This window comes from Lynx rufus, unplaced genomic scaffold, assembly GCF_022079265.1.
Source record: "Lynx rufus isolate CCGP_SWC_20201006 ecotype Redwood Valley unplaced genomic scaffold, mLynRuf1.p SCAF_4, whole genome shotgun sequence".
Lineage (NCBI taxonomy): Eukaryota > Metazoa > Chordata > Mammalia > Carnivora > Felidae > Lynx > Lynx rufus.
The window spans coordinates 97,226,034-97,251,954 of record NW_025814856.1 but is presented as its reverse complement, the minus strand read 5'-3'; the positions used below and the strand labels follow the sequence as shown (position 1 = coordinate 97,251,954).

The window sequence follows — 25,921 nt, the reverse complement described above, 5'->3', positions numbered from 1 at the left end:
TAGCATGCTTTGGGCTATGAAATTAGTAAAAGAGGTATAACAGAGAGCACAGTACTTAATCCTTAATAGAAACTCAATAAATGGGCATTACTACTGTTAATATCAGTATCAATTGATTTAACTAGTATGTACAAAAGTATAACATCTTTAAGGGCACAAGATTTGCTTTCAAAAGATGAACACATAAGACAAATATCTAATCAGCTGAATTTATGGAGACAGTATCTGGGAAACAGAGATCATCCTGAACCCTTCAGACCCTCTGTACCACATAAAAAGACGAACAGTAATTTGGTCCTCTATTTCTGAAAACTGGAAAACATGTTTTTGGATTTTTTTTTTTAATGTTATGAACATACCTAAGGTGTCCTTGGTCAATTCCATGAAAATTGTTAGTATGTTATACAAATTAGAATTATAATGATTTTGAACATGAGACTCTCATTTCACAATTTCAGGGGCACCTACTAGGCTACACTACAGGTACCATGGAGCATGGCACATCCAAGACATTTTTAGCCTTGATGCTCAAGAAACTCAATTAGTTGAGTTTCCCTTCCCCTTCCCAAGCCAACTGAGAACAAAGCATTACACATACATTCAATTATTGCATTCATCCTTCTAGATTTTAACTCCTTTGAATTTATATACATATGTATATGTATAGATGTTCCCAGACAGAAACTCACCTAATTTTACCAAATTGGTTTTTTTTTTTTTTTAAGTTTAAAATAGGGGCACCTGGGTGGCTCAGTTGGTAAAGCGTCCGACTTCGGCTCAGGTCATGATCTCACTGTTCATGAGTTCAAGACCCACATCAGACTCTGTGCTGACAGCTCAGAGCCTGGAGCCTGCTTGGTATTCTGTGTCTGTCTCCCTCTCTCTCTGCCTCTCCCCTGCTTGCTCTCTCTCTCTCTCTGTCTTTCTCTCTCTCAAAAATAAACATTACCAAAATGTATTAAAAAATACACACATAAATAAATAGTTTAAAATAGATGATAGAGTTGTTAATCTGCACTGTGCCAGGCAGCGTACTAAGTGCATTCCCTATATTATCTCCGTTACTACTCATGACAATATATTAAAATGAATTACATGCTTCCTCATTTTCCAGATGAGTAATCTTAAATATAGTAGTAACTCACCCACAGCCCCTACAGTAAGTTACAAGGCTGGGATTCAAGCCCAGGTTGACCAAATTCCAAAGGTCATTATGCAGTATAGCCCTTGTGGTGGGATTCTTTCCCCAAAGAATACTACCACATCCAAGTACAAGATAGACACACACATATTTAAACATGCTGAAACCAACAGAAGGCAAGAGATGCCACCATCCGCTGAAATCTAGTTCTCCAAAATCACAACACACTTTTACCACACAACCCTCTACTGGTCAAGTCCCTTTCCCAGACCACTGCTGCTACCCCGAGGGAGATCCCAGCACCCACTGAGACCACTGAGTATAACACAAAAGAAAGAGAAGTACATCTTCCTTTATTTGTCAGATGTATTATTAAAAATCACATCTTAAATTCAGATACATTTATTACTAGTGCTCCGTTACTATTAAAAAAAATTAACAAGACCACATACTAACATTAATCTTCTACAGTATAGTCTGAGTATTATTAAAAGAGCTCAGCCTAATGCAAGGAAAATCACAGAATCAAAGAATTTTACAGCATCAGAGAAAATGCAGGCCTAACGCACTGCTTCACAGAGAACATGAAATAGATTTAGCAAGGCTAGGTGACTTACCCAATGCTACACAATTAATCAGTGACTACAATTCAGACTTTCTGAATCTTAACTCTCTATTCTCTATGGGCCTCTTTCAACTAGAAGTGGGGGCCTTTATTCTGAGATAAGAAACCGTAAGTGGGGAAAAGATACTTAGCAATCTAAAAAAAAGTTCAAAATTCTTTGATCACATTTAGGATTCCAGAGAAAGAACTAGCAAATCTATATTAAGGTAATGTGAGAAGCTGAATAAATTTTAAAATAAATGTATCACTGAGTCTGAGTCATGTTAAATAATATTTGTTTAATATATTAAGTTAAACCATAAAATCTGCAAACATTACACCTCTCTGCTGTGTCTCATTTAATTATGTCAGAAAGAAAGGTGTTTTTTACTTACTGCAGCTTGCTGTTGTTTCAATTTGTCTCTGTACTCCTCTAATTCTTGCAAATTGAGAATAGGAGGGAGCTTCTAAAAGATACCCACAAATAAAGAGTAAAAAAAATAGCTTACTTTTGTTTCATTTACCTACATACCTCTGACTTATAAACAGTGTCACATCCCATTCCCACCCACTCCTCTTGGCCTCCCCAATCTCCCCACTAGACTTCAGACACAAAACCCTACACACCTTTGTTAGCCAACCCACTGGTGCTCAAGTTCCATCCCTCACACAGCCCTATAGGACAGGAGAACAAGAGAAAGTCCCTCATCCTAACCACCCTCTCTACCAGCCACAGGTATATCCCTATTGCCTACAACAGAATTCAAAATATATTTCCCCTCTGAAACACTATGAATAGTAACTACATGCTACAGTGTGAGAGTGATAGTTGCTGGAGTGCATTCTAGATTACACATCAGCTTTCAGAAGGCAGTATGGGAAACTAGCAAGAATACATGCCACTGTGTATACCAGAAACTCCAAGTTAGACTCCAAGTCTCAATCAACAGATTGATGAAACTTCAGAATGAGTGGGTGCTGACTATGTACATCCTGTGTATAAAGTAAATATGCATACTGTATTTGGTTTCATCTAAAATCAAAATTGACTATTCTTTTCTGAACTTCCTGTAAATTTAAAATGACAACATTATAAACATTATGGCATAGAGGTCTTTATCATGGCTAAACAATTATGTAAAGATACATTCATGAGGGGCACCTAGGTGGCTTAGCTGGTTAAGCATCTGACTTCGGCTCGGTCATGATCTCATAGTTCATGAATTCAAGCCCCGCATAGGGCTCTGCACTGACAGTGTGCAGACTGCCTGGGATTCTTTCTCTCCCTCTCTCTCTGCCCCTCCCCAACTTGCTCTCTAAAAAATAAATAAATAAATAAATAAATAAATACATACATACATACATACATACATACATACATAAATAAATAAAGTAAAGAAAGAAACCAACCTAAAAGAAAAAGAAACATGATTGAAAGTCTTGGAGCTTTTCTAAATATATTTACAATATAAAATAAGATAAAGGCAGCATATCAACATATTGTAGGCTAAAAGTTAAAAACCAAAAATATAGAAACGTTTCCTGGACCGATATTCTATAGCAGCACTTAATTTTACATTTTTCTAAAATAATTTCAGTATAAAAACAATGTGGACAGTTCATTTAATCATAATATGGTCATCAGAGACCAGTCCTGGTATTAAGACAGACAGATAGAGAGAAAGAGAAAGAAAGAAAAAGAAAGAACACCCCTAAAAAGCATTCAACTCTCATCCATGAATTCAGTCACTGAACAAGACAGAGTTTAGATAGGTTTTAATGAATTTTTTTTTTTACCTCCAGCTCATATTTAACAATATCAAATGAGTCCGTAGAAAAATATACTTGTTCAATACTATTAATTAGTTCTTGTTCAGCTTGAGGGTCACTAGGCTGTTCTCGAAGTTCTCGGAATTCCTCCTTTAAGGAAAAAAATCACAATTAAAGTACTTGTAGCTATTATAATTCTACCTGCATGGAAATAAATAATCATCTATTTTAACAATCACAAATCTCCTGGGGACCCATTCTGAGCAAGGAAACAAACTGACAGAAACCATGAAGGTTCATGGAAAATTAGGACTACTAGACACTAAAAACTATTCATCTATTGGAGAAAAAAAAAAGGGAGGGTTAGAGATTCAGATTTTATTTTCAATTCTGTGTGTGTCAACTGGTAGGTAAAAGAATTTAGAAGTTTAACAAAAGGAAAAAACAAAGTGTCTATGTAATCTGTTGTACATACATACCACATATATACATATTTTCATCATTTAACATTCTAAAATCCGTCTCAGCACAGATAACCAGGGAATGCCTCAATGACTTGTGGGGTCACCGTCAGCATTAGAACCCTGAGCAGAGCAAACATTCTTCCCCGTGCTGGCAATCTCACTGCTTGGCTAAGACATACTGGCTCCAGAAAAGACTGCAAGTTTAGCTCTGTAATCCTATGAGGCTTCCTTCAAAGGGTGCTGATACCACAGTTAATAATCTGATTATGAACCTAAAGCTCTGTATTTGATAAAATGCTTTCTTCTTAATGATATAGAACAGGGCTTCTGTGGACTTACACAACTAAAAAGAGCCTGACAGACAAATCCCTACCCCTAATGTCAGCATCCTTATCCTCTCAATTTTACTGCATCATTGGATAAACCTTCAGTTAACTGGAAGTTTCATTAATTCAGATACTCCCTCTCTGCCACACTAATTAACCAACATTATTTTTATACACATATAACAATTTCGTCCTTTGATTTTTTTATTCATATTAATCTCAAATATATTTAAGAACACAAAAGGAACTAATATTTAAAATAATTTTACAGTCACTAAAATAACATTTAACAAAAATTCTTAATAAAACACCACTGATTAAATATGCAAAAATTATAATGTCTATTAGAGAACATTATTTTTCAAACAGAGAAACTCTAGATTATTTTATTATAGGGCATACTTTTCATTTATAAAAAAAACCTAGCGGGGCGCCTGGGTGGCGCAGTCGGTTGAGCGTCCGACTTCAGCCAGGTCACGATCTCGCGGTCCGGGAGTTCGAGCCCCGCGTCGGGCTCTGGGCTGATGGCTCAGAGCCTGGAGCCTGTTTCCGATTCTGTGTCTCCCTCTCTCTCTGCCCCTCCCCCGTTCATGCTCTGTCTCTCTCTGTCCCAAAAATAAATAAATAAACGTTGAAAAAAAAAAAAACCTAGCTTATATATCTTTTAGGCTTTAATTTATATTTTAAATATCTAAAGTGATTAATTATAAAATTATCTCCTCTTAGATTCAAGCTAAAAGAAAATATTAGAGCAATAAATCTGAAACTCAAGAGAAAAACTTTAAAATTCCAATAAATTTAAAAGAGAAGGCAAAGTCACACAAACATCAAATCTGCATAATTAAGAGTGCATGGAAAAGAAAATGCCTCTTCTGTACCAAAACTCAACTTATAAAATATACTAACCAAAAAAGGTCAAAGACACAGTCATCACTGATATAGCATGCAGTCAAATACTATAAGTAAAATAAGAAACCCTGTGTCCTAACAGAAGAAGCTGCATTGGCGGGGGGGGGGGGGGGGGGGGGGGGTTCTATAACAAACACACTAATCTACATAACACCCTGGACAATGGAGCTGAGGAACAGACCTGGGTTAAAACCATACTACTTATAGAAAGGTTTCCAACTAACCTACTCATGGGCAACCTCCAAGCATTTAATAAAAATTTGAAATGAGTGAGACATGAAATAGAAAACAAGATCAGGGGTGCCTGGGTGGCTCAGTCAGTTGAGCATCCGACTTCAGCTCAGGTCATGATCTCACAGTTTGTGGGTTCGAGCCCCGTGTTGGGTTCTGTGCTGACAGCTCAGAGCCTGGAGCCTGTTTCAGATTCTGTGTCTCCCTCTCTCTCTGCCCCTCCCCGTTCACGCTCTGTCTCTGTCTCAAGAATAAATAAACATTAAAAAAAATTAATAAAAAAAAGAAAACAAGATCAGATATTCCTGGAAATCTCCCTCCCTAAAAGTCCATAGGCATTTGAAATACCAGCTTCAGATGCTGCAAACTGAGGTAGGGAAAAAGACCCAAGTCAGGATATGGCAATATCCTCCCTAGGAATTTCCTCCCTAGGAATTTCACGGCACCACTAACAAACAAATGTAGTTGGTACCATTCAAAAAAAAATTTTTTTTAATATTATAAAAACTGCTAAGATTGAAAACATCAAGTACGAAGTCAAGCAAAAATTCAAATAGATTGCAATGAATGAATACTTTCATCTTAAATGTATAAATGCCAAGGATATCTAACTCCATGCTGAAGTTCTCTATACACTACCTAATTAATTGATCTGAAGGTAAAGACACTTAGGTTTTAGTTACAACTCTGGTATTAGCTTTGGGTAACTTAGTCTCTCCGTGCCTAATTTTTTTTTCATCTGTAAAGGACAAACATACACATACGATGACAGTGAAACAAATATCCAAAGTTATTAAGAATGTCAAAGGGAAAACACAATTTCAGTTATAAATATCTCACAAGTGTACATTCTACAAAATGTAATGAATCTGTAAAAGGAGTACAATCTGTATATGTATATAAAAGGTCAAATGCCATTCGTTCTTGGAGAACTAAGCAATTATATCACAGAGAGCAGACAAACCCATAGAATTTCAAAGAACAGACACATAACACATGACACTCTAAGTAACCTAGACTAAGGACATTGGCATAAAATCGAGAAAGGCAGAAAAAGAAACCTAGCACACAAAGTAGAATTCAACCCAAGACAAATGCCCAATGCTATATCCCTATAAAATACCCTCTCCTTTCAGATAATTTAGTGGCTCCTGTGTGAAAACAATACATCCGAACTCATTCAGACAAACTCCATTGTGCGTACATCCCAATCACCTCGTTCCTTTTAATCCCAGTGCACCTGCAGGCTGCCAGACTCTGCTTCTACCTAATCATTCTCTAAATGTTTCACTACTGTTAGTGCTGCCTGCTCAATTTGATTATACACCTTTGGAGAACTGAGATTTCTCCTTATTCTCCATCATTATGCTCCACAGTGCCAAGGCACATTGTAGATAACAATCACTGATCTAACTAAAATTAATTTATCCAGTGAATTGTATGAAAAAAAAGGAGAACAAAAAGAAAGGAAAAGACAATATGTTGTTTTGACAGTCAAAACTTTCCCTAAAGTCTTAATAAAATGTCTCTTCTAACTAGAAATAATAATAAGTGTTAAATGATTTTAGGGATACTTTAAGCATGTAAATTAGAAAAATAAACAGAAACAGCTAGATTGTACATTCTCAAAACAAATACTCCATAATTTTGCCATTATATAAACTGGTTTCCTAGGATTGGTGATGTACAAAAATACATACTTCTTCACCTCAAACCAATTTTGCAAGTCAACATATATGTATGAAGCAAAATTTTACATAAACAAAATGAACAGAAGATTTCCTACAAAAAAAATTAAAATGCAAAATCAAGGGAATAGAATATTAAATGAAACTTCTTATACCATATAAAAATAAGTGATTTTTTTAAAGTGACAATAATATTCGATACTTAAACTCAGTTTGAGAATATTTTGGTCTTACAGACTGCTTTTACTAATAAAATTCTTTAAAGGATTTTATTTTATCATAAATCTTACGTCACATAGTAACTAATACATATCATTGGAGTGGTACAAATGCTCCATAAAACTTGAAAATCCAAAAATAATTTGTCAATGACAAACCATCAAAATGTGCCAGAACTTGCTTGTTAATGATAATCCACTACACTTCAAATAAAGAAAACTAAGCAAAAATACAATGGCAAGAACAGAACAAGTCTCTCTTCCATACTATCATTAAGAAATAACCTGCTAACTTTCAAAGCTCTGTTATCATACCTTTCTCCATCAAGTCACATATTTCAATTTAACATTTGTTTTAATTCCCACTATACAAAAATTCTCTATACTAGGTAATAAAGAAACAAAGCTGAGTAAAAAAATAGCAGCTAAAATTACAGGAAAGGTCAGATGAATAAACAATGCCCCTGCCAGGCATTACATAAGGGAGTACAAACAAAACACAGGGGTATCAAAGGGCAGTGAGTTCACATCTGATGAAAAAGGTACCATTTAGAGAAGATAGAACAGGCAAAATTTCAAATTTGAGAAATGTGGGGAAATAAGGCAGCAAATACAAAGCAAAGCACAAGTAAAAAGTGTAGCAGGAAAGCATACAACAGGTTAAACATCAGAGAGTGGCTTCACAGGGTAGAAAAATGTCAGCAGGAACATCTACATATATACCGAGGCAATAAAATGCAACAGTTGAGATTTTTTTAAACCCAATAATATATTTTTATATACACTAGAGCCATATTTTCCCTTTACTAAAAATAAAATACCTTAACACATATCACTGTACCAGACACTATATCAAAAAAGTAAGCATAAATATTCAATATATTCTTAACGTAATAAACCAAGCAGGATTATTTTAGGAAAGTGGTAGAAAACAAAGAAGTTAGTCAATATTTTAGAAGCTGTCTTTTCCAGCAGTCACAATACACTGTAGGATTCCCTCTAATTCTACCTAGCCTATTTTTTTTTCCATTTTGATCCATCTCTGAGATAAAGTGATAGGAACATACATATAAAATGCACATCATAAATCTAACTATGAAAAATGAAGAAAAACAATCATAACAGAAATTTAAGTGAACATCTTTGTTTCAGCCAAGCCATTTTTCCTCTCAACATAACAACAAAAGGTTTTATGAGAACTGGGGATTCAAGTCTATGAAACAATTGGAGCCCTCAAGTGTAAGGTGTTATAAAACATTTCCAGTATATTTATGGTTTCTAAGGAAATAGGCTATAACTTTACAAAACAATTTCCCACTTAAGAGTTCATCTCTTAAGGGAATATATTCAAGTTTAGGAGAAAAAAAAGACCACAGATTTTCCATTTAACCACTACTTTTAAATTATACAAAATACCATGCAAATTAAAAATACAAAATCAAGTTCAAATTTTTCAATTCTATTCACTTTTGTAAGTGTAAAAAGTGAGTTATGACAACTTCACAGTTCTCCTTACCATTATTAAATTCAATTTTCTCTTTAATTTTGAAAAGCAATTTAATCTAATTTTTGAACCCACAGAACAGCCTGGAAATTTATAATCTCCAACAGTAGATCTTTATTCAAACAAAAAAAGATGAATGCAAAATCTTCATTCCACAAGTCAAGTTTCAAAACCCCACAAAAAATGTACAGAATAAAAAAATGAAATGCAAACCAACTTCCATTTCCGTGACTGGTTTATTAGACTACGGTTCACATTACATATCTGAATAGCAGACTGCATTGTGTTGAGAGGGAATGAGGTAGAAAAAAAAGAAATTTTATTCTTGTAAAGCATGAACTGAGGTTTACCAAGACAAATCTTACCAAGACAAATGCTGTGGTTTTCTTTTTAACTATTTGCACATTTCTTCGTCAATCAACATAAAAAAGCTACTCTGTTATAATAAATTCTAAAATGGAAATTACAGTTTTATCAAACTTAGTAACACCTTACAGCTCGAAATGAGAGCAAAAAATGTTTAGCTACCAAAATCTATACAGAGCTAAAAGGAAGAACAAAACATCAAGTTTTCAATATGCAATCAGTGTTACAAAAATCATAAATCATTGAACAAAAATAGTTTTGTTTCAGATGAAAAGGATTCAAGATCAGATACCCTAAAACCATACATAGACCATATAAATCTGTAATGAAATGCCAGATGTTGGCTTACGTGGGGAAATGGTACATTTTCTTAAAATCCCACTAGAACAACAATAATGATCCATCAAAGCAGCCAGCTCATTATCAGTTTGTGTTTGTGTGTTTTAAATAAAACATAGCTTTTAAAGCCTGTTTGTGTTTGTTTTTGTTTTGTTTTTTTCCAGGCTTTCAATGCCATCTAGTGGAATACTGGTGAGGTTACAATGAAGGGAGATTTTGAGAAAATGATTTATAGATTTTTCTAGAAGGTTATTAAAGTGGCATTATTTTAATCCAGATTTACAACATATTTAAGTGATTGAAATAATGTATTTTTAATCACTTTCTACATAATAACAGCATTCCAAATGGACACATTTGTCTTTAAAGAAAAAGATCAAGAATACGTACTGATGTTATTCACAGAAATATAATTATTAACATACGCTAAAAATACAAAATTAGAAAGCAAACATTTCATACGTGATACTCTGCCAAATATTTTTATTTACTTCTTTTACTTAACAGTTACATTCTTAACAGGCATTTTTATAAATTTATTTCTATTAAAAGGAAAATATTAAAGATAATAGCTTTAAGACATCAAATATACATATATATATATATATATATTTTTTTAAGCTATCTTTAAAAATTTCTCAACTTCAGCGAACAACATCAAGCTGCCTGCCACATACCTGTCCATTTGGAAGCTAATACTAAAGAAAAGACACATCACAAACTGAAGAGAGAAAAATCCAGTGTATAGTCTGCATTGTTTTTCTTTTAGTTTTAAAAACATTTCATCAGACCCTTTTTCTTTTTTTTTTTCAATATATGAAGTTTATTGTCAAATTGGTTTCCAAAGAACACCCAGTGCTCATCCCACAAGGTGCCCTCCTCAATACCCATCACGCACCCTCCCCTCCCTCCCACTCCCCATCAACCCTCAGTTTGTTCTCAGTTTTTAACAGTCTCTTATGCTTTGGCTCTCTTCCACTCTAGCCTCTTTTTTTTTTTTTCCCTTCCCCTCCCCCATGGGTTTCTGTTAAGTTTCTCAGGATCCACATAAGAGTGAAACCATATGGTATCTATCTTTCTCTGTATGGCTTATTTCACTTAGCATAACACTCTCCAGTTCCATCCATGTTGCTACAAAGGGCCATATTCCATTCTTTCTCATTGCCACATAGTACTCCATTGTGTATATAAACCACAATTTCTTTATCCATTCATCAGTTGATTTAGGCTCTTTCCATAATTTGGCTATTGTTGAGAGTGCTGCTATAAACATTAGGGTACAAGTGCCCCTTTGCATCAGTACTCCTGTATCCTTTGGGTAAAATCCTAGCAGTGTTACTGCTGGGTCATAGGGTAGGTCTATTTTTAATTTTCTGAGGAACCTCCACACTGTTTTCCAGAGTGGCTGCACCAATTTGCATTCCCACCAACAGTGCAAGAGGGGTCCCGTTTCTCCACCTCCTCTCCAGCATCTGTAGTCTCCTGATTTGTTCATTTTGGCCACTCTGACTGGCGTTGAGGTGATATCTGAGTGTGGTTTTGATTTGTATTTCCCTGATGATCACACCCTTTTTCCAAAAGAAGAAATGCTATCTATTCTGAGAAAAGACATCACAACACCTTCAATCTCACTGTCTAAAAACTGCAGTCTTGGGGTGCATAGATGGCTCAGTCCTTTAAGCATGGGACTTCGGCTCAGGTCATGATCTCTCGATTTCTGAGTTTGAACCCTGCATGGGCTTTGTGCTGACAACGCAGAGCCTGCTTAGGATCTTCTGTCTCCCTCTCTCTGCCAGGCCCCTCCTCACGCTCTCTCTGTCTCTCTCAAAAGTAAATAATCATTAAAAAAAAAACTTAAAAACTGCAGTTTTTCCAGTATCTTCACCTTCCACATCCAATAAAATCCTCAGTCCTAAATTCTTTTAAAATGTCTCTCAAATTTAGCCCTTCTCCATTTCCTAAATTTTAGAAGTCTTTTCATGGATGCTAAGAAGTCAAGTCAAATTCATTTATCTTACTTCGCAGAAGTATTTTACACGTGAGAAAACATTCTGCACAAACTCCCAGAATGTTATATAAGAGAAGGTATACAGTAAATATTTGTGGAATGCATTAAATATACAAACAAAAATACTTTCTTATATTTAGACAAATGTATTTTCAAGTTTTGACTGCAACAGAGATATCTTTTTTCCTCTTGGCCTATATTTGTCTTACATGAAAAAAGTCAAAGGCATAGCTAAACCAACCATGTGTAATAGTAAACCTAGCTGAATCCTATTTGTATTTATGAGTTAGGAGAATCAGGGCCTTAAAAACAAAAAAAAAATTTTATCTTTAAAGAATAACATCAGAAGGTAGAAGCTCAGAAAAATTCATAAAACAATATTAACATTAGTACTCTTTTCTTATCAGTACTCTTTTTATATGTAAGCATTATGGAAGAACTATGGAAAATGTTTACTTAAAGTCAAGATACAGATTTATAAGGTTCCGAATATTAATATTTTTAATCAGGATTCAACAAATACTCTCAAATGCAACCCTAATAAGTTCTGTAACTAGTAACCATGTGGCTATTGTTATTATTATATATTATAATAAATTTTGGTCTCAAGTCTTCATAAGTCTTGTAACCAATTAAAATAAGTGAAAACCTTTCACATAATTCAAAAAGTATAAATTTCTCCAAATGAATAACAAATTTAGTCAGTAAATACTATATAGATCAGTTTCCTCTATCTTTACTTCAGCACGAAAATCCCATTAATTTGAATTATAACAGAATCCATTTCCCAGTAATGAAATTTTAGGTCATCACTAACTCTTTACTCTTTCCCACAAAAACTGTCAATAAAATTTCAAAAATTTTCTTCTACAATAGTTCCTATAGTTCCCCTTTTTCCATTCTTGTCACCGTGTCCTCCACTTGGCCAAAGATTCCCAAACACTGCTCCACATTGGAATCACGTGGGGATTTCTTAACACTGCTGACACCTGGCTCCACCCCACATACTGTCACTTAATTAGAATGGGGTAGGGCCTGTGGGTTATTAGTTATTCTAATATGCAGCAAAGCTTGGACACCACTGATCTTACCTCTGAATGATTTAAGCTAAGATTTTTGAAATCTTTCTCAAAGTTTCCTTTTCTATAGAAAATGCTGCGAATAATCCTATTTTTTTTTCTTTCTACACTATTTTCTCCACCAAAATTCCAAATTTCCAGTATATGGATTATTTGACTCACATCTCTTAAAATGGAATACAGTGTCATGCTGTCCATAAAAGGCAGAAGTTGTACTAGATGATTTCTTTTTTCCCCCCAAGTTTATTTATTTATTTGTGGGGGGATGAGTGGGAGGGAGAGGAGAGAGAGAATCCCAAGCAGACTCCGCACTGCCAGTACACAGCCCAACGCAGGGTTCAAACTCACAACCCCTGAGATCATGCATGACCTGAGCTGAAACCAAGAGTCAGACGCTTAACCAACTGAGCCACCCAGGTGCCCCGTACCTGATGACTTCTAAGGTTTCTTCCCACTCAGAATTTATATAGTTCTCAAAACAACAACAACAACAACAAAACAGTCCTTTCTGGATTCTCAAGCACACCTAATGCCCTTCTTCAGTTTTCCTTAACCATCTGCCTTTCTGTAATGAGTTGCACCATATGAAATTTGCCAGTATTAGATTATTTTTAACCTAAACAAACAGCCTTTCTTATGATTCATCCTAACATTCCCCTTCTATTTATTCTTTACACCAGAACCTTTTAACATAACACAACCCAAGCTAAACCATTTCCTTCTTGAAAACCCCAGTGAAATCTCACTTCCTTGTTACAACTTAGATAAGAAAAGGAAGAAGACATGGGTCCATACAGAAAAACCAAGGAGGCCTTTTTTAAAAATGTTCTACATACATATACTTGAATGAGGTAAAGCATTAGATGAAGTTAATGTTTAAAAGTTTCTCTATACAAGTATTTACACAGACTACTTAAGAAGCATAAATTGGATTTTTTACTTCTGGCATTAGAATATCAAGGGAACCCAAATTAAGACAGTGAGGTGGGTTCTTTTGGTGGTGTTTTTTTGTTTGTTCCTTTGTCTGTTTTTTTACTGATGATTCAATATTTGTATATATTGCAACATGATCATAGTAAGTCCATCACCCAGTACACAGAATATTTTTTCTTGGATAAGAACTTTAAAATCTACTCTCTTAGCACCTTTAGAATATGCAATACAGTATTATTAACTATAGTCACCATGCTGTATGTTATGTCCCAATGACTTATTTATTTTGTAACTGGAAGTTAATACTTCTTGACCCCTTCACCCATTTTGCCCACCCCCAAACCCCTTGCCTCTGGTAGCCACCAATCTGTTCTCTATATCTATGACTTGTTGCTTTTTTTGTTTTGTTTTCTTTTTAGATTCCACATATAAGTGAAATCATATGGTATTTGATCATATGGTCTTTCTCTGACTTTTTTTACTCAGTAAAATTCACGCAAGGTCCATCCATAGTGTTAAAAATGGCAAGACTGCATTCATGTCTGTGGCTGATAATATTCCATTGTTATGTATTTGTGTGTATATGTGTGTACACACACACACACATTTACGTTATCCATTCATCCATCTATGAACACTTAGGTTGTTTCCATGTCTTGGCTGTTGTAAATAACGCTGCTGTAAACATGAGGGTGCATATATCTTTTCAACTTAGTGTTTCCATTTTCCTTGTAAGTGGAATTGCTGGATCATACAGTAGTTCTATTTTTAATTTTTTGTTGTCCATAGTGGTTGTACCAATGTATATTCCCACCAATGGTAAACAAGAGCTTCCTTTTCTCCTTATCTTTGCCAACTTGTTATTTCTTGTCTTTTTGATAACAGGCAATGTAACAGGTATAAATTAAGTTCAAAAAATATCTACCCAAGCCAAATAACCGGGTAGCTTGTTTTTTAAACCTAGTAATATACTGCAAGCATTTTCTCTGCAATACGTTTCACTAAGTTTAAAACCCAAGCTTCAGAATAATTTATAGGAAACCATTTTTGAAACAGAAAAGGAAGGAGGAACCTACACTGACTACTCCATGTGAAAGAGCCTCCAGCTTCACAGTCTACATTACCACTCTATTTCCTTCATAGTATTTGTCATACTTTGCATCACCTTGTTTACTGCCTATCTTCCCTCTGCTTGAACCTAGGTAACCTCTCTGGCAGCAGAGAAGTTTTCTCTTGTCTACTGCTATACTCAGTCCCTAGAGAATGTCTAGCACAAAATAGATGCTCAATAAAATTTTGAATATGCATGGGGAAAAGATCAGAAGGCAAAGTTAACCTTGACTGTGTTGGTGATTTTTGTGATTTTTTTAGGTATCTTTTTCTGTTTACCGTATTTTTTGTTCACAGTATATACTAACTTTTTATTACAGGAAGAAGTTATTTTAAAATAATATTTTAAATTCATGTTTTACATTTTGTTGAAATATTTTTAACAACTTAAAAAACTCAATATAAAAGTTATTTTTTGAAGCCACAGAAGTTCAATCATCAAGAACTAGCCGTGACACTAATTTTAAGACAACTGTATAAAAATAAATCATGTAAGGGACACCTGGGTGGTTCAGTCACATAAGCATCCAACTCTTGATTTCAGCTCAGGTTATGATCTGACAGTTCATGAATTTGAGCCCCTTGTGGAACTCTGTGCTGACAGTGCAGAGCCTGCTTAGGATGCTCTCTCTCTTGCCCTCTCCCGCTGCCCTCGCCAATGTGCACATACACTCTCTCTCTCTCTCTCTCAAAATAAATAAATAAACTTAAAAAAAATAATACTTCTATTAAAAAAATAAATCATGAAAAATATATATCACCATCACTCATCATCAGGGAAATGCAAATCAAAACCACAATGCAGGATCTTTTCACATCTGGTAGAATGTCTATCATCAAAAAGACAAAAGATAATGACTTAAATTAGTGAGGATATGGAGAAAGAGGAACCCTGTGCGCTGTTGGTGGGAACATAAATTGGTACAGCCACTATGGAAAACAGTATGAAGGTTCCTCAAAATAATTAAAAATTCAGCAATCCCATTTCTGGATATATATCCAAAGGACAGGAAAATACCATCTCAAGGAGATATATGCATTCCCACGTTCATTGCAGCATTCCAATATCCAAGGTATGGAAACAACTTAATTGTCAGTCAAAAGATGAACACATAAAGATGTAGTACGTATATACAATGGAATTTTATTCAGCCATAAGAAAGAAGGAAATCCTGCCATTTGTGACAGCATGGGTGGACCAAGAGGGGCATTATGCTAAGTAAAATAAGTCACATAGAGACAGACAAATACTGTATGATATCACTTATATGTTGAATCTTAAAAAGTCAAACTCATAGAAACAGAGACCAGAACGATGGTTACCAGAGGCTGAGGGGTGGGGTAGATGGGGAGATGTTGGTCAAAAAGTACACACTTCTAGACAGAAGATGAATAAATTCTGGGGATGTAATAAAAACTTTATATATATTATATATATTATATATATGACCTAACTATAGAGTAACATCTAAATTGTGTTTTGGGGTTTTTTTTGAGAGAGAGACAGAGACAGAAACAGAGTGCAAGCAGGGGAGGGGCAGAGAGAGAAGAAAATACAGAATCCAAAGCAGCTCCAGGCTCTGAGCTTCTAGCACAGAGTCCCATGGGGGTCTTAAACTCACAAACCTTGAGATCATGACCCGAGCTGAAGTTGGACACTTAACCAACTGAGCCATGCAGGCGCTCAAATAACATCTAAATTATGAAACATATACTCAGCATTAAAGTTATACCAAACTACACTGTATAAGGGCATTTCTGAACACAAGTCTTCTTAACTCTTAATTTCAGTCTTGAGTAGGAACTTCACCCATCTCAAACTTGGTGTCCTGACTGGAGTTTCACTACTCTCCTGATCCAGCAACTCTTAAAGTTTCAAAAATACGCAGAGAAGGCAGCAGTCAGCTCACCCTGCAGCACTTGTGATGTTTCCAGAGAATGCACAGAGAGAACAGAACAAGCACAAGGACTTATGAGCTTTCTTGAGTAAGGCTACATTTAAGCCCAATGCCATGATACTAATTTTACTATTAATTGTTTTATAATTTAACTTAGCTTCTTAGTGAGTGTCAATCAGACCAATGCCCCAAGCTTAATCATCACCTGAATCATATACATACCCTGATCATATGATCCCAGACTAGCCTCTCCACCCAGAAGCAGTCATCTCAAATTACACACCACAAGCCACTGATGGGGCTGCGGGTGGGGAGGTCAGTGAGGAGACTGGGTAATGAGATCATTATAAATTCACTACCTACAAGTACTGGAAAAACATCAAGGTGCACAGTGTAAAAGACAACAGGGGTGCCTGGGTAGCTTAGTCGGTTTAGTGGCCGACGTGGGCTCAGGTCGTGATCTCACAGTTTGTGGGTTCAAGCCCAGCATTGCGCTCTGTGCTGACAGCTCAGAGCCTGTGCCTGCTTCCGATTCTGTGTCTCCCTCTCTCTCTGCCCCTCCCTGGCTTGTGCTCTGTCTCTCTCTCAAAATAATAAATAAACATTAAAAAAAAAAAAAGACGACAAAGTTCACACAAGGTTTAAAAACGACAAAGTTCTTACGCAATACAACATCTAACGCAATCCAATTTAAGGCATGTTTATGATGCATGATAATCTTTTTTCTAGAGTCAAAGAAATAAAAAGAATTGTCAATTAGGATTTATGGTTATTGCTTAGTTCCCAATTTCATCACATGCAATAATCTTTTATAACATTATATAAAACTATTCAAAATGTCTCTTTAAGGTTTTTGTCAAAGTCATTTCATGCAAAAGGGCTGGCTGGAATATTATCATATTTGGAGAATATGTTTGGGTCTGCTCCCAAATAAAGCCTAAGCTGTAAATACAAAATTCACATTAGGGGATAAGGCTCCTCACGGGGATGGGAAATCACTCTCCTGAGCAGCTGACACTGAGGCGTCATGAGAGGACTTATGATTGCTGACCAAGAGAAACAAGCCCTATGTATTAAGATGCCAGACACAGGAAACAAATAGTATTTTGAAATATCATCCTCAAATTGAAAATCACAAGAGCAGACATTCAGAAGACGATGCTTTGATCTGTGATGGAGCCGCTATTCACCAAGGCAGCTTCGAATGGCAATATCCCAGAGTGAGGAACAGCACGGTTGTTTTTTGTTTTTTGTTTTTTTTAACAACGGTTAGTAATTCTCCTGAGGGAAAGCCAACTAGCTTTCAAGTAACACCTATTAAAATATGTAAACATAAGTTCACATGAATCAGGAGATTAAAATCTAAGATATTTATAATTTATTATAAACTATGCTTTAGCTACTTACTCAAAAATGTATTTGGCTCAAAATGTTACAGCATAAAAAGTAAATTATTTCATTTTATTTCTCCAAATTACAGCATATAAATCAATAAGTTCCATATATACATATAAAACTGATTTCAGGCTAAGAATTTGATACAATAAATAAATTCTAAATTTATCAATTTTGCATTTTTCTGTTTCACTATAATGAATCATACTGCATCCCAATGAGTAATGAAAGCAAAAACAAGCCCCAAGCCCCCTATACTATAAAAATTTACCTAGTTTTATCATAACTACCATCTTCCTGTGGGAAGGAAAGGCTTCTGTGAATCAATTATTATCCAAAGGCAATATTATTTTTTAAGGAAGTGAAAAGTCACGCTCACACATATAGATCAATACCTTTCCAGGGACCCGGAGACTCTCAATGGCACCAAGATCACTAAGGTTCTCCGGAGGGCTTTTCAGACCCTTAAAAAAATAATAATAAAAAGAATTTTAATTCTGCTGCAGAACTATAAAATGATAGAACATATTTACTAAAATAGAAATCACCATTAAAAACAGAAATTTTCCTGCTTTAAAATATATAGAATGTACGTTCTAAAAACAGCTGTCACTTAATATACTTAATATGTATTAATATGATATTAAATAGTATTTAATAATAGTATTATTAAATCAAGTAAAGATGTACTTTTGGAAGTTTAAAATAAAAATATTATATGACATCTTCATAACTAATGGCTGAAGTCTAATTTAACCATAGTTTAAAAACAACGAAAAGAAAAGAAAATTGGGTGACAAAAAGCATTCTATAAAAGGACTTATCTATTAATCATTACCAAATTCACCTGATAAAAAGGAACAAGTATTATGATTCTCTGATATAATACACCAACCAATTGAGCTAATCAAAGACTTTTAAATAATGCTAATTGCTTAATTAATACGTAAGTAATCCCTTGATTCTACCTGATTATTTCTCACCAATGCACCCAATTTGTACTGTATAACAAATCTCCTATCTTGCTGCTTTCTACTGTTCTTTAGCTCCCTGGTACCTGGTAATTTCTATATTCACAATCTACTGAGGGACTCTGAAAGTCTCATTTGTACCAGGGAAAGTGAACAAGACAGAAAGAAGTTAGCAATCTAACTTTTCTTTGAAAGCCTCTTTTTAAACATAGGCTATTCAAAGCAGATAACTAAAATCCCTGTAAATATTAGTCTGTGAGGGGCACCTGGGTGGCTCAGTTGGTTAAGTGTCTGACTTCAGCTCAGGTCACTATCTCAGAGTTGTGGGGGTTCTGGATGGGGCTCCAGGCTGACAGCTCAGAGCCTGGAGCCTGCTTCAATTTCTGTCTCCTTCTCTGCCCCTGCCCTGCTCGCACTCTGTCTCTCTCTCTCAAAAATAAATAAACATTTGAAAAAACTGTGAGCAAAATTAGCTGATGCATAAATTTGAGTTTTGTCCTTTAGGTACCTTATATTGGTCCTTTGATGTCCTTAGTAGACAAAATATATGGTTTACTTAGGTTGACTATTTGAGAGTTAGAGCAGAACTTGCTTATTTTTAAACTATAGAGCCATGTATTCTATCTTCCCTATTATAAAATATGGCCAGTCATTACTACAATTTTTTATGACAGCAGGTGCTTTGCCTCACTCCCAAGTATTCCATTACTCCCAGAAGACTCCACACCCAGGTTTCTCTCACTTTCATTCTCTCTCATATTCTCTCTTTCTACCCCTCTCCCTCTCTCTCTCACACACACATACACACATACATGCACATATATATACATAAACGCACAAGTGTAAAACTTCATAATTTGATTCAAAAGCATGAGCACCCCTAAAATATATTTTAAAAATATAACTGTCATGCCTTTTAAATAAATATTTTTAAAAGTACAGATTTGTGTAATCAATCCAACAGAAATTCTTGGAGGAATATATCACATGTAATTTTCTCTTTCCCCAGAGCTACTCAGTAAAGAAACCAATGCCTTAAATGTAAAGTGATACACACTAATATCTAGGAAAGGGCCTTACCTCCAGATTAGTCACCCCATATAATAATCTGCTAATACTATATGGCAACTTTCTAACAAACGTACAAAATAAAAGTCGTAAAAATTGGAAACCCTATTACACGTTGGGAAGCACGGGAGCTCAGTGATTCAGGGAATGGGCTCAGTGGTCTTGCACAACTTACCTACCTTGCCTGTCTTTATATTCTAATTATGGTGACAATAATGCAGAGGCCAGTGGTAAGGAGTAAAGGAGATAATGTATGTGGGAGGCCAAAAACAGTGTCTGGTATATGGCAAGCATTCTTTAAGTGCTAACCATTATTCTGAATATTACTGTGATCACAGAGAAATGCTTCTCTTTTATCAAAACAGAAATGAAGAATTACATAAGTGTCTCAGAGCACATCTGACACTCACCTGTATTTTTCATATAAATGTCTCAGAGCACAACATCTGGCACTTATGTGTATTTTAAGATTAGCAAGTTTATTAGCAAGTTTATAAATTTCTACTGACAAAAAAGAAATCATTTTTATCTTTACTTCTCTAAAGCAGGAATTCATGGTTGTAACTGTAGTACTCTGCTTTTACAAAATTGAAACTCACTGTAATCATTAACCATTATTTGATTTTCTTTTATATTTAGTATTTGTTTTGAAAATTTCCTCAGTTTAAATTTATAAAAAGCTCAGCATAAATAATACCTGCCTCTGATCTCTTTTGCACTGCTTGTGGGAATGCACACTGGTGCAGCCACTCTGGAAAACAGTATGGAGGTTCCTCAAAAAATTAAAAATAGAACTACCCTACAACCCAGCAATTTAACTACTAGGTATTTATCCAAGGGATACAGGGATGCTATTTCAAAGGGGCACATGCACCCCCATTTTTACAGCAGTGCTTTCAACAATAGCCAAATGGAAAGAGCCCAAATGTCCATCGATGGATGAATGGATAAAGAAGATGTGGTATATATATACAATGGAGTATTACTCGGCAATCAAAAAGAATGAAATCTTGCCATTTGCAACTATGTGGATGGAAATGGAGGGTGTCATGCTAAGTGAAATTAGTCAGTCGGAGAAAGATAAATATCATATGACTTAACTCATATGAGGACTTTAAGACACAGAACAGATGAACATAAGGGAAGGGAAGCAAAAATAATATAAAAACAGGGAGGCGGACAAAACAGAAGAGACTCTTCAATGTGGAGAACATACAGAGGGTCAATGGATGGGTTGTGGAGGGGGTGGGCTAAATGGGTAAGGGGCATTAAGGAATTTACTCCTGAAATCATTGTTGTGCTATATGCTAATTTGGATGTAAATTAAAAAATATATAAATAAAAAAATTTTTTACAAAATACCTGCCTCTGCACTTTATTTCTTTGCCCAAAGCACATTTTAACACTTCAGACTACTTCTATTATGCCTAAATGAATCTTCTATTTCCATTTATGAGACCAGCAACTAAATGTCCCAATGATCAAAAGGAGCATGTGAGGTGATTTCTGCCTCTTTCTCTCTTCAGCAAAATTCAACACAGTGGCTGTACTCAGTCCTCAATTTCTCTCTAACCCACCTAATCCAGCTTTCCTCCCCACCACTTCATGAGAAGTGCTATTGTCAGGTCACCAATGACCTCCATGCTGCTTGATCCAAAGCTCATTCTCACCTTCTGCCACCCATCTGCTGCAGCATTTAGCCCAGGTGATCACTCCTTCCTCTTTTCAATTCTTTACGTGGTTTCCAGGACCCACACTACTTGGTTGTTGTCCTTATCCAACATTTATCCAACAAATATTTATTCAGTGTCTGATAGGGGACAGGTGGTCTTTGAGATGCTGCGGTCTTACCTCACCAGCTGCTCCTTCTCAGTCTGCCTTGCGAGATCCACCCTAACCTTCCAGCATTGAAATCTCAAGAGCTCCAACCATGGACTGTTTTATATCCACACTCAATCCATTGGTGATCTTAGCCACTTTATATACCTTATATATGTTTTTAAGTCCCAAATTTTTATCTATATCCTGTGCTTCTCCTCAGAAATTCAGACTCTTAGCCAAGTGCCTATTTTTAATCTTGCCACTTAAATATCTAAAAGAGGCTTTTAAAAAGCAAGTCTAAAAACTTTCTGCCTTCCCTGAATCTGTTCCTTCCTCAGCCTTACCCATTTCGTTAAATGCCAATTCTAATTGAGGGGGCCAAACCATCTGGAATCAACCTTAATGCTTCTCCTTCTCTCACAGCCCAAATCTGATCTGTCAAGAAGTCCTGTCAACTCTAAATTTACAATATACCCACAGATCCAGCCTCTTCTCAATCCTTCCACCACGAGGACTCTGTATAAGACCCACATCCTCTCTCATTCAGATACTGCAGTAGCATCCTTATTGTTCTCCCTTTTTTTGCTCTTTTTCCCTCTTCAACCTATTCTTTAAAAAGAAGCCAGTCTTTGCTGGCAGTGAGGAGCCTGCTTAGGATTGTCTCTCTCTCCCTGTCTCTGCGCCTCCCTCACTCTCTCTCAAAATAAATAAATAAACATTAAAAAAATAAATAAGTAAATAAAAGAAGCCAAAAATGTCTTTGTGAAGTCCACATATGTAAAATGGCATCACTCCTCTGCTTGCTATTTCAATCAAAATGGAAGCATGGCTTTGCTATTAGTAAGGAAAAAAGTAGTAGGAGATGAGGTCACGATGAGGTCCTGTGTGATCCGGCTTCCTGCTTTCGGCTCTCATCCCGACCTCATTTTCTACTATTTTCTCCTCACTTTACTCCACCCACACCGGCCTCTGTTCCTCAGCCATGGTCCTGCCTCAAGGCCTCCACATTTGCTCTTCCTTCCACCCGGAATGCTCCTTCCCAAATATCCACATGGTTTGCTTCCTCACTTCCTTCAGGTTTTTACTCAAATGTCACCTTCTCAGTGAGGCCTTCCACAGCCACCCTATCTAAAATTATCAACAACCGCAAATTGCCAACAACTCCAGACCTCCCTATCTCCTATTCTTCCAAAGCATTAATCCCTATGTCTGCCTGAGCACTTGTCTGATTTGTTCACTGCTGCACACCCTCAAACTTAGAATAGTGCCTGGCACATAGTGCTCTGTAAACATTTGTTGAATGAATTGAAAAAACAGAGGCCAGCATAATAGAGAAAGCTGAACAACAGACCTCATATAAATAAACAGAGCTAACAAAGCCCACCCTCCCACTCTTTTCCAAAGCAAGATCCTTGCAAAGCTGAAATGCCAAAAAAACCCCATAAGTTTCATAGACCTTTCATATCTCTCCACATTAACAATATTATTAGCATATTCTTTAGCCTCACAAAAAAGAAACATCTTTGTGTATATGTAATACTACTACATTTAACCCAATAATAAATGTTACTAAATAAAAATCTCCCAATGTAACTCCAGGCAGCACTCTATTTTCACATCTTAAAGATTTATGAAATGTGTATTCGTAACGATTAAATATGTGGAAGTCAAGCCATAAACAAATATAATTAGGATGACTTTTAAAATCTGTGTAAAACTTCTAACTTTACTTCACTTTTTACACAGTATGTTCCAGTTATTTTGTATGTGTTCTTTAGGGTTTTTCTATCCTAAGCACTGATTTGAGCTGCTCAAGTCCAATAAGCAACTGATTGAGGCTGAAGAGTCACCATTTACATAACAATTCACTACATTTAGGAGATCTAAACATATCACGGGTATCTGGACTTGTGTATTTTTTCTCTCCCTTCAGTATTACAAAATAAGGTTAAAAACCAATAAAACAACCAATGTTGCTATACAATGATGACTACACTGAACTATATGGCAAGCAACATGACAGAAGACCAACTTTAGCTGATGCACAAAAGTCCAAATTCAGCATTCTAGAAGCAGTTTAGGAGTAGTAGTGATATAATGTATATTGGTGTAAAAATTAGAGATACTAAAAAAAAAGCAAACAGATACCAAAAGTCAGCCTGAAATCATCTACTATTGTTACTGCAACAACCTGCTTCCAGTTTTCCTGCTTTCTCAGCATCAGTGCAGCCACTGAGATGAACTCTGTGATCAAGCACTTCCTTCATAAGACCCAGATGCTGTGTTAACTCCTTGATCTCTTTACCTTCATCATATCATATGAACATCACCATCAATCTGACACCATGAGATACGTGTTATCATCCCTATTTTAAAGATGTGGAAACAAATGCTCAAAAAAGGTGACTTCTTCAAGGTCACATAGCTACTACTGGATGGAGCAAGATGCAAACATCCCTGAGTAACAAGTGGTATGAACCATAATACCAGTACTCAACAAATGTGAGGGATCGCCACTTACTTAAATCTTTTATTATTCACAGAACTTTTTAATTTTATTTTTGTGACATTAACAATACAATTTAAGAGGAGTAAAATAATCACGTAGGACTCATGTATTCTTCACAAGATATCTACCATTTGTAACCTATTCAGGTATCTCTCAAATTCTGAATTCTCAAATAAGAATTTAATTTGGAATCTGTTTTCTAATAAACAACAAACCTAACTCACAAATGAAACTTTCACTAAATGACTATCCTTCATATTCTCCAAAGTTCTCAAAATCTCTAATTTACAACCCTGAATTAACTTCTCTCATATAAAAGTAATAAAGTATGGCCAATTACGGTGAAAGAGTTGAATAAATAAAGGTATCTAAAGTCATAATTTCTTGCTTGAAGAAAGCTGAGACATGACTAGGAAGTCCATAACATTTATGAGATGGAATAAAAACCAAAGTTTTTTATTCATGAATTATCATTGTGGCAAAAAATAAAAGACCATTATTTTGCCATAACAATGATTTTTTAAGTATAATTTCTCACGCATTAACTTATTGGTGGTGACTCTCAGAATTGTAAGATAAGATTAACAAAAATAATTATTTTCATTTAAGCATCTGGAAATTTAGGCTATAAGGTTTGGGAACTTGCCCAAAGTCACCAAGCTACCAATTCTGTCTTCAACTCATCCACTTTTTTTCACTCTTTCCAGGTCATCTCTATTGCACAGACCTCACCCGCCTACCCAGGCCACCTGCTCAGAGACGACAGGCAGCCTGGATAAAGGGAGTCCTGCAGGCAGCTGGGACTGTCACTGGAACGACGGCAAAAGGGAGAGGAAGGGAAACCAAGATAGCCTTCATTGAAACTCCCTCATTGACCTTATCTAAAGGAATGTTTCTGGGACGCCGCTACCCGCCTGAGCAGAGCTCCGATCAGGGCGGCTCAGATTAGTTTTCCATGGTGTGCCCCGACTTTCCAGTGCCCCTGACACCTGCCACCAGCCATACCTTAGGCGTCCGCCCGTCCCGGTCCAGAGACAGACCATCTAGACTCCTCTACCAGCAGAAACGAAGGAGGCCTTTGCTTCAGCCTCTGCGACTTACCTGTCGGGTCATAAGAGATTTGATTTTTTGCATGTCGAAATCGTGAAAGGGGTATTCTGTGGCAAAGACCTGACAAATCACGCCCAAACACCAGACAGCTGGCCGGTACACAGGGAAGCCATAGTGAGTAGTCACGTGGAGCTGCCGACCCTGGTCATCCTCTCTCGTTCCCTGAGCATGCTGGGAATTGTAGTCTTCCGGCTACCACCGACACCCGCAATGAAGAGGAGAGGACAGCCCAGGTACTACATTTCCCAGCAAGCAAAACAGTGGACGCTTCAGTTAAGCCTGCAAGTCTTGTTGCTCTGAGTGACCACGGCGACCGCCTGTCTTTACAGAATTCCTTGCCCTTGGTAACTCCATTGATAAAACGAAAAGCTAACTCGTAGGTGACCAGGCATTGAACGACAGGAACAAGCATTGAGAAGACAGTATATAAACCAGACTGACGTGATTCCCCTAAGAGTA

The 25,921-nt window shown here is 36.1% G+C and overlaps 1 protein-coding gene across 1 annotated transcript in view; it reads right to left on the bottom strand.

Annotated features, from left to right (window-relative positions):
- The window catches only part of VPS50 (VPS50 subunit of EARP/GARPII complex), a 134,711-nt gene extending 109,158 nt beyond the window's left edge, over positions 1-25,553 (bottom strand). Inside the window, exons 1-4 of the mRNA XM_047096681.1 lie at positions 25,454-25,553; positions 18,379-18,447; positions 3,543-3,665; positions 2,141-2,212 (exon numbers count right to left, since the gene is read on the bottom strand). Of these exons, the coding sequence (XP_046952637.1) occupies positions 2,141-2,212; positions 3,543-3,665; positions 18,379-18,447; positions 25,454-25,486 (297 nt within the window). The 5' untranslated portion in view covers positions 25,487-25,553. The remainder of the gene's footprint in view (positions 1-2,140; positions 2,213-3,542; positions 3,666-18,378; positions 18,448-25,453) is intronic.
- Positions 25,554-25,921: the final 368 nt, after the last annotated feature.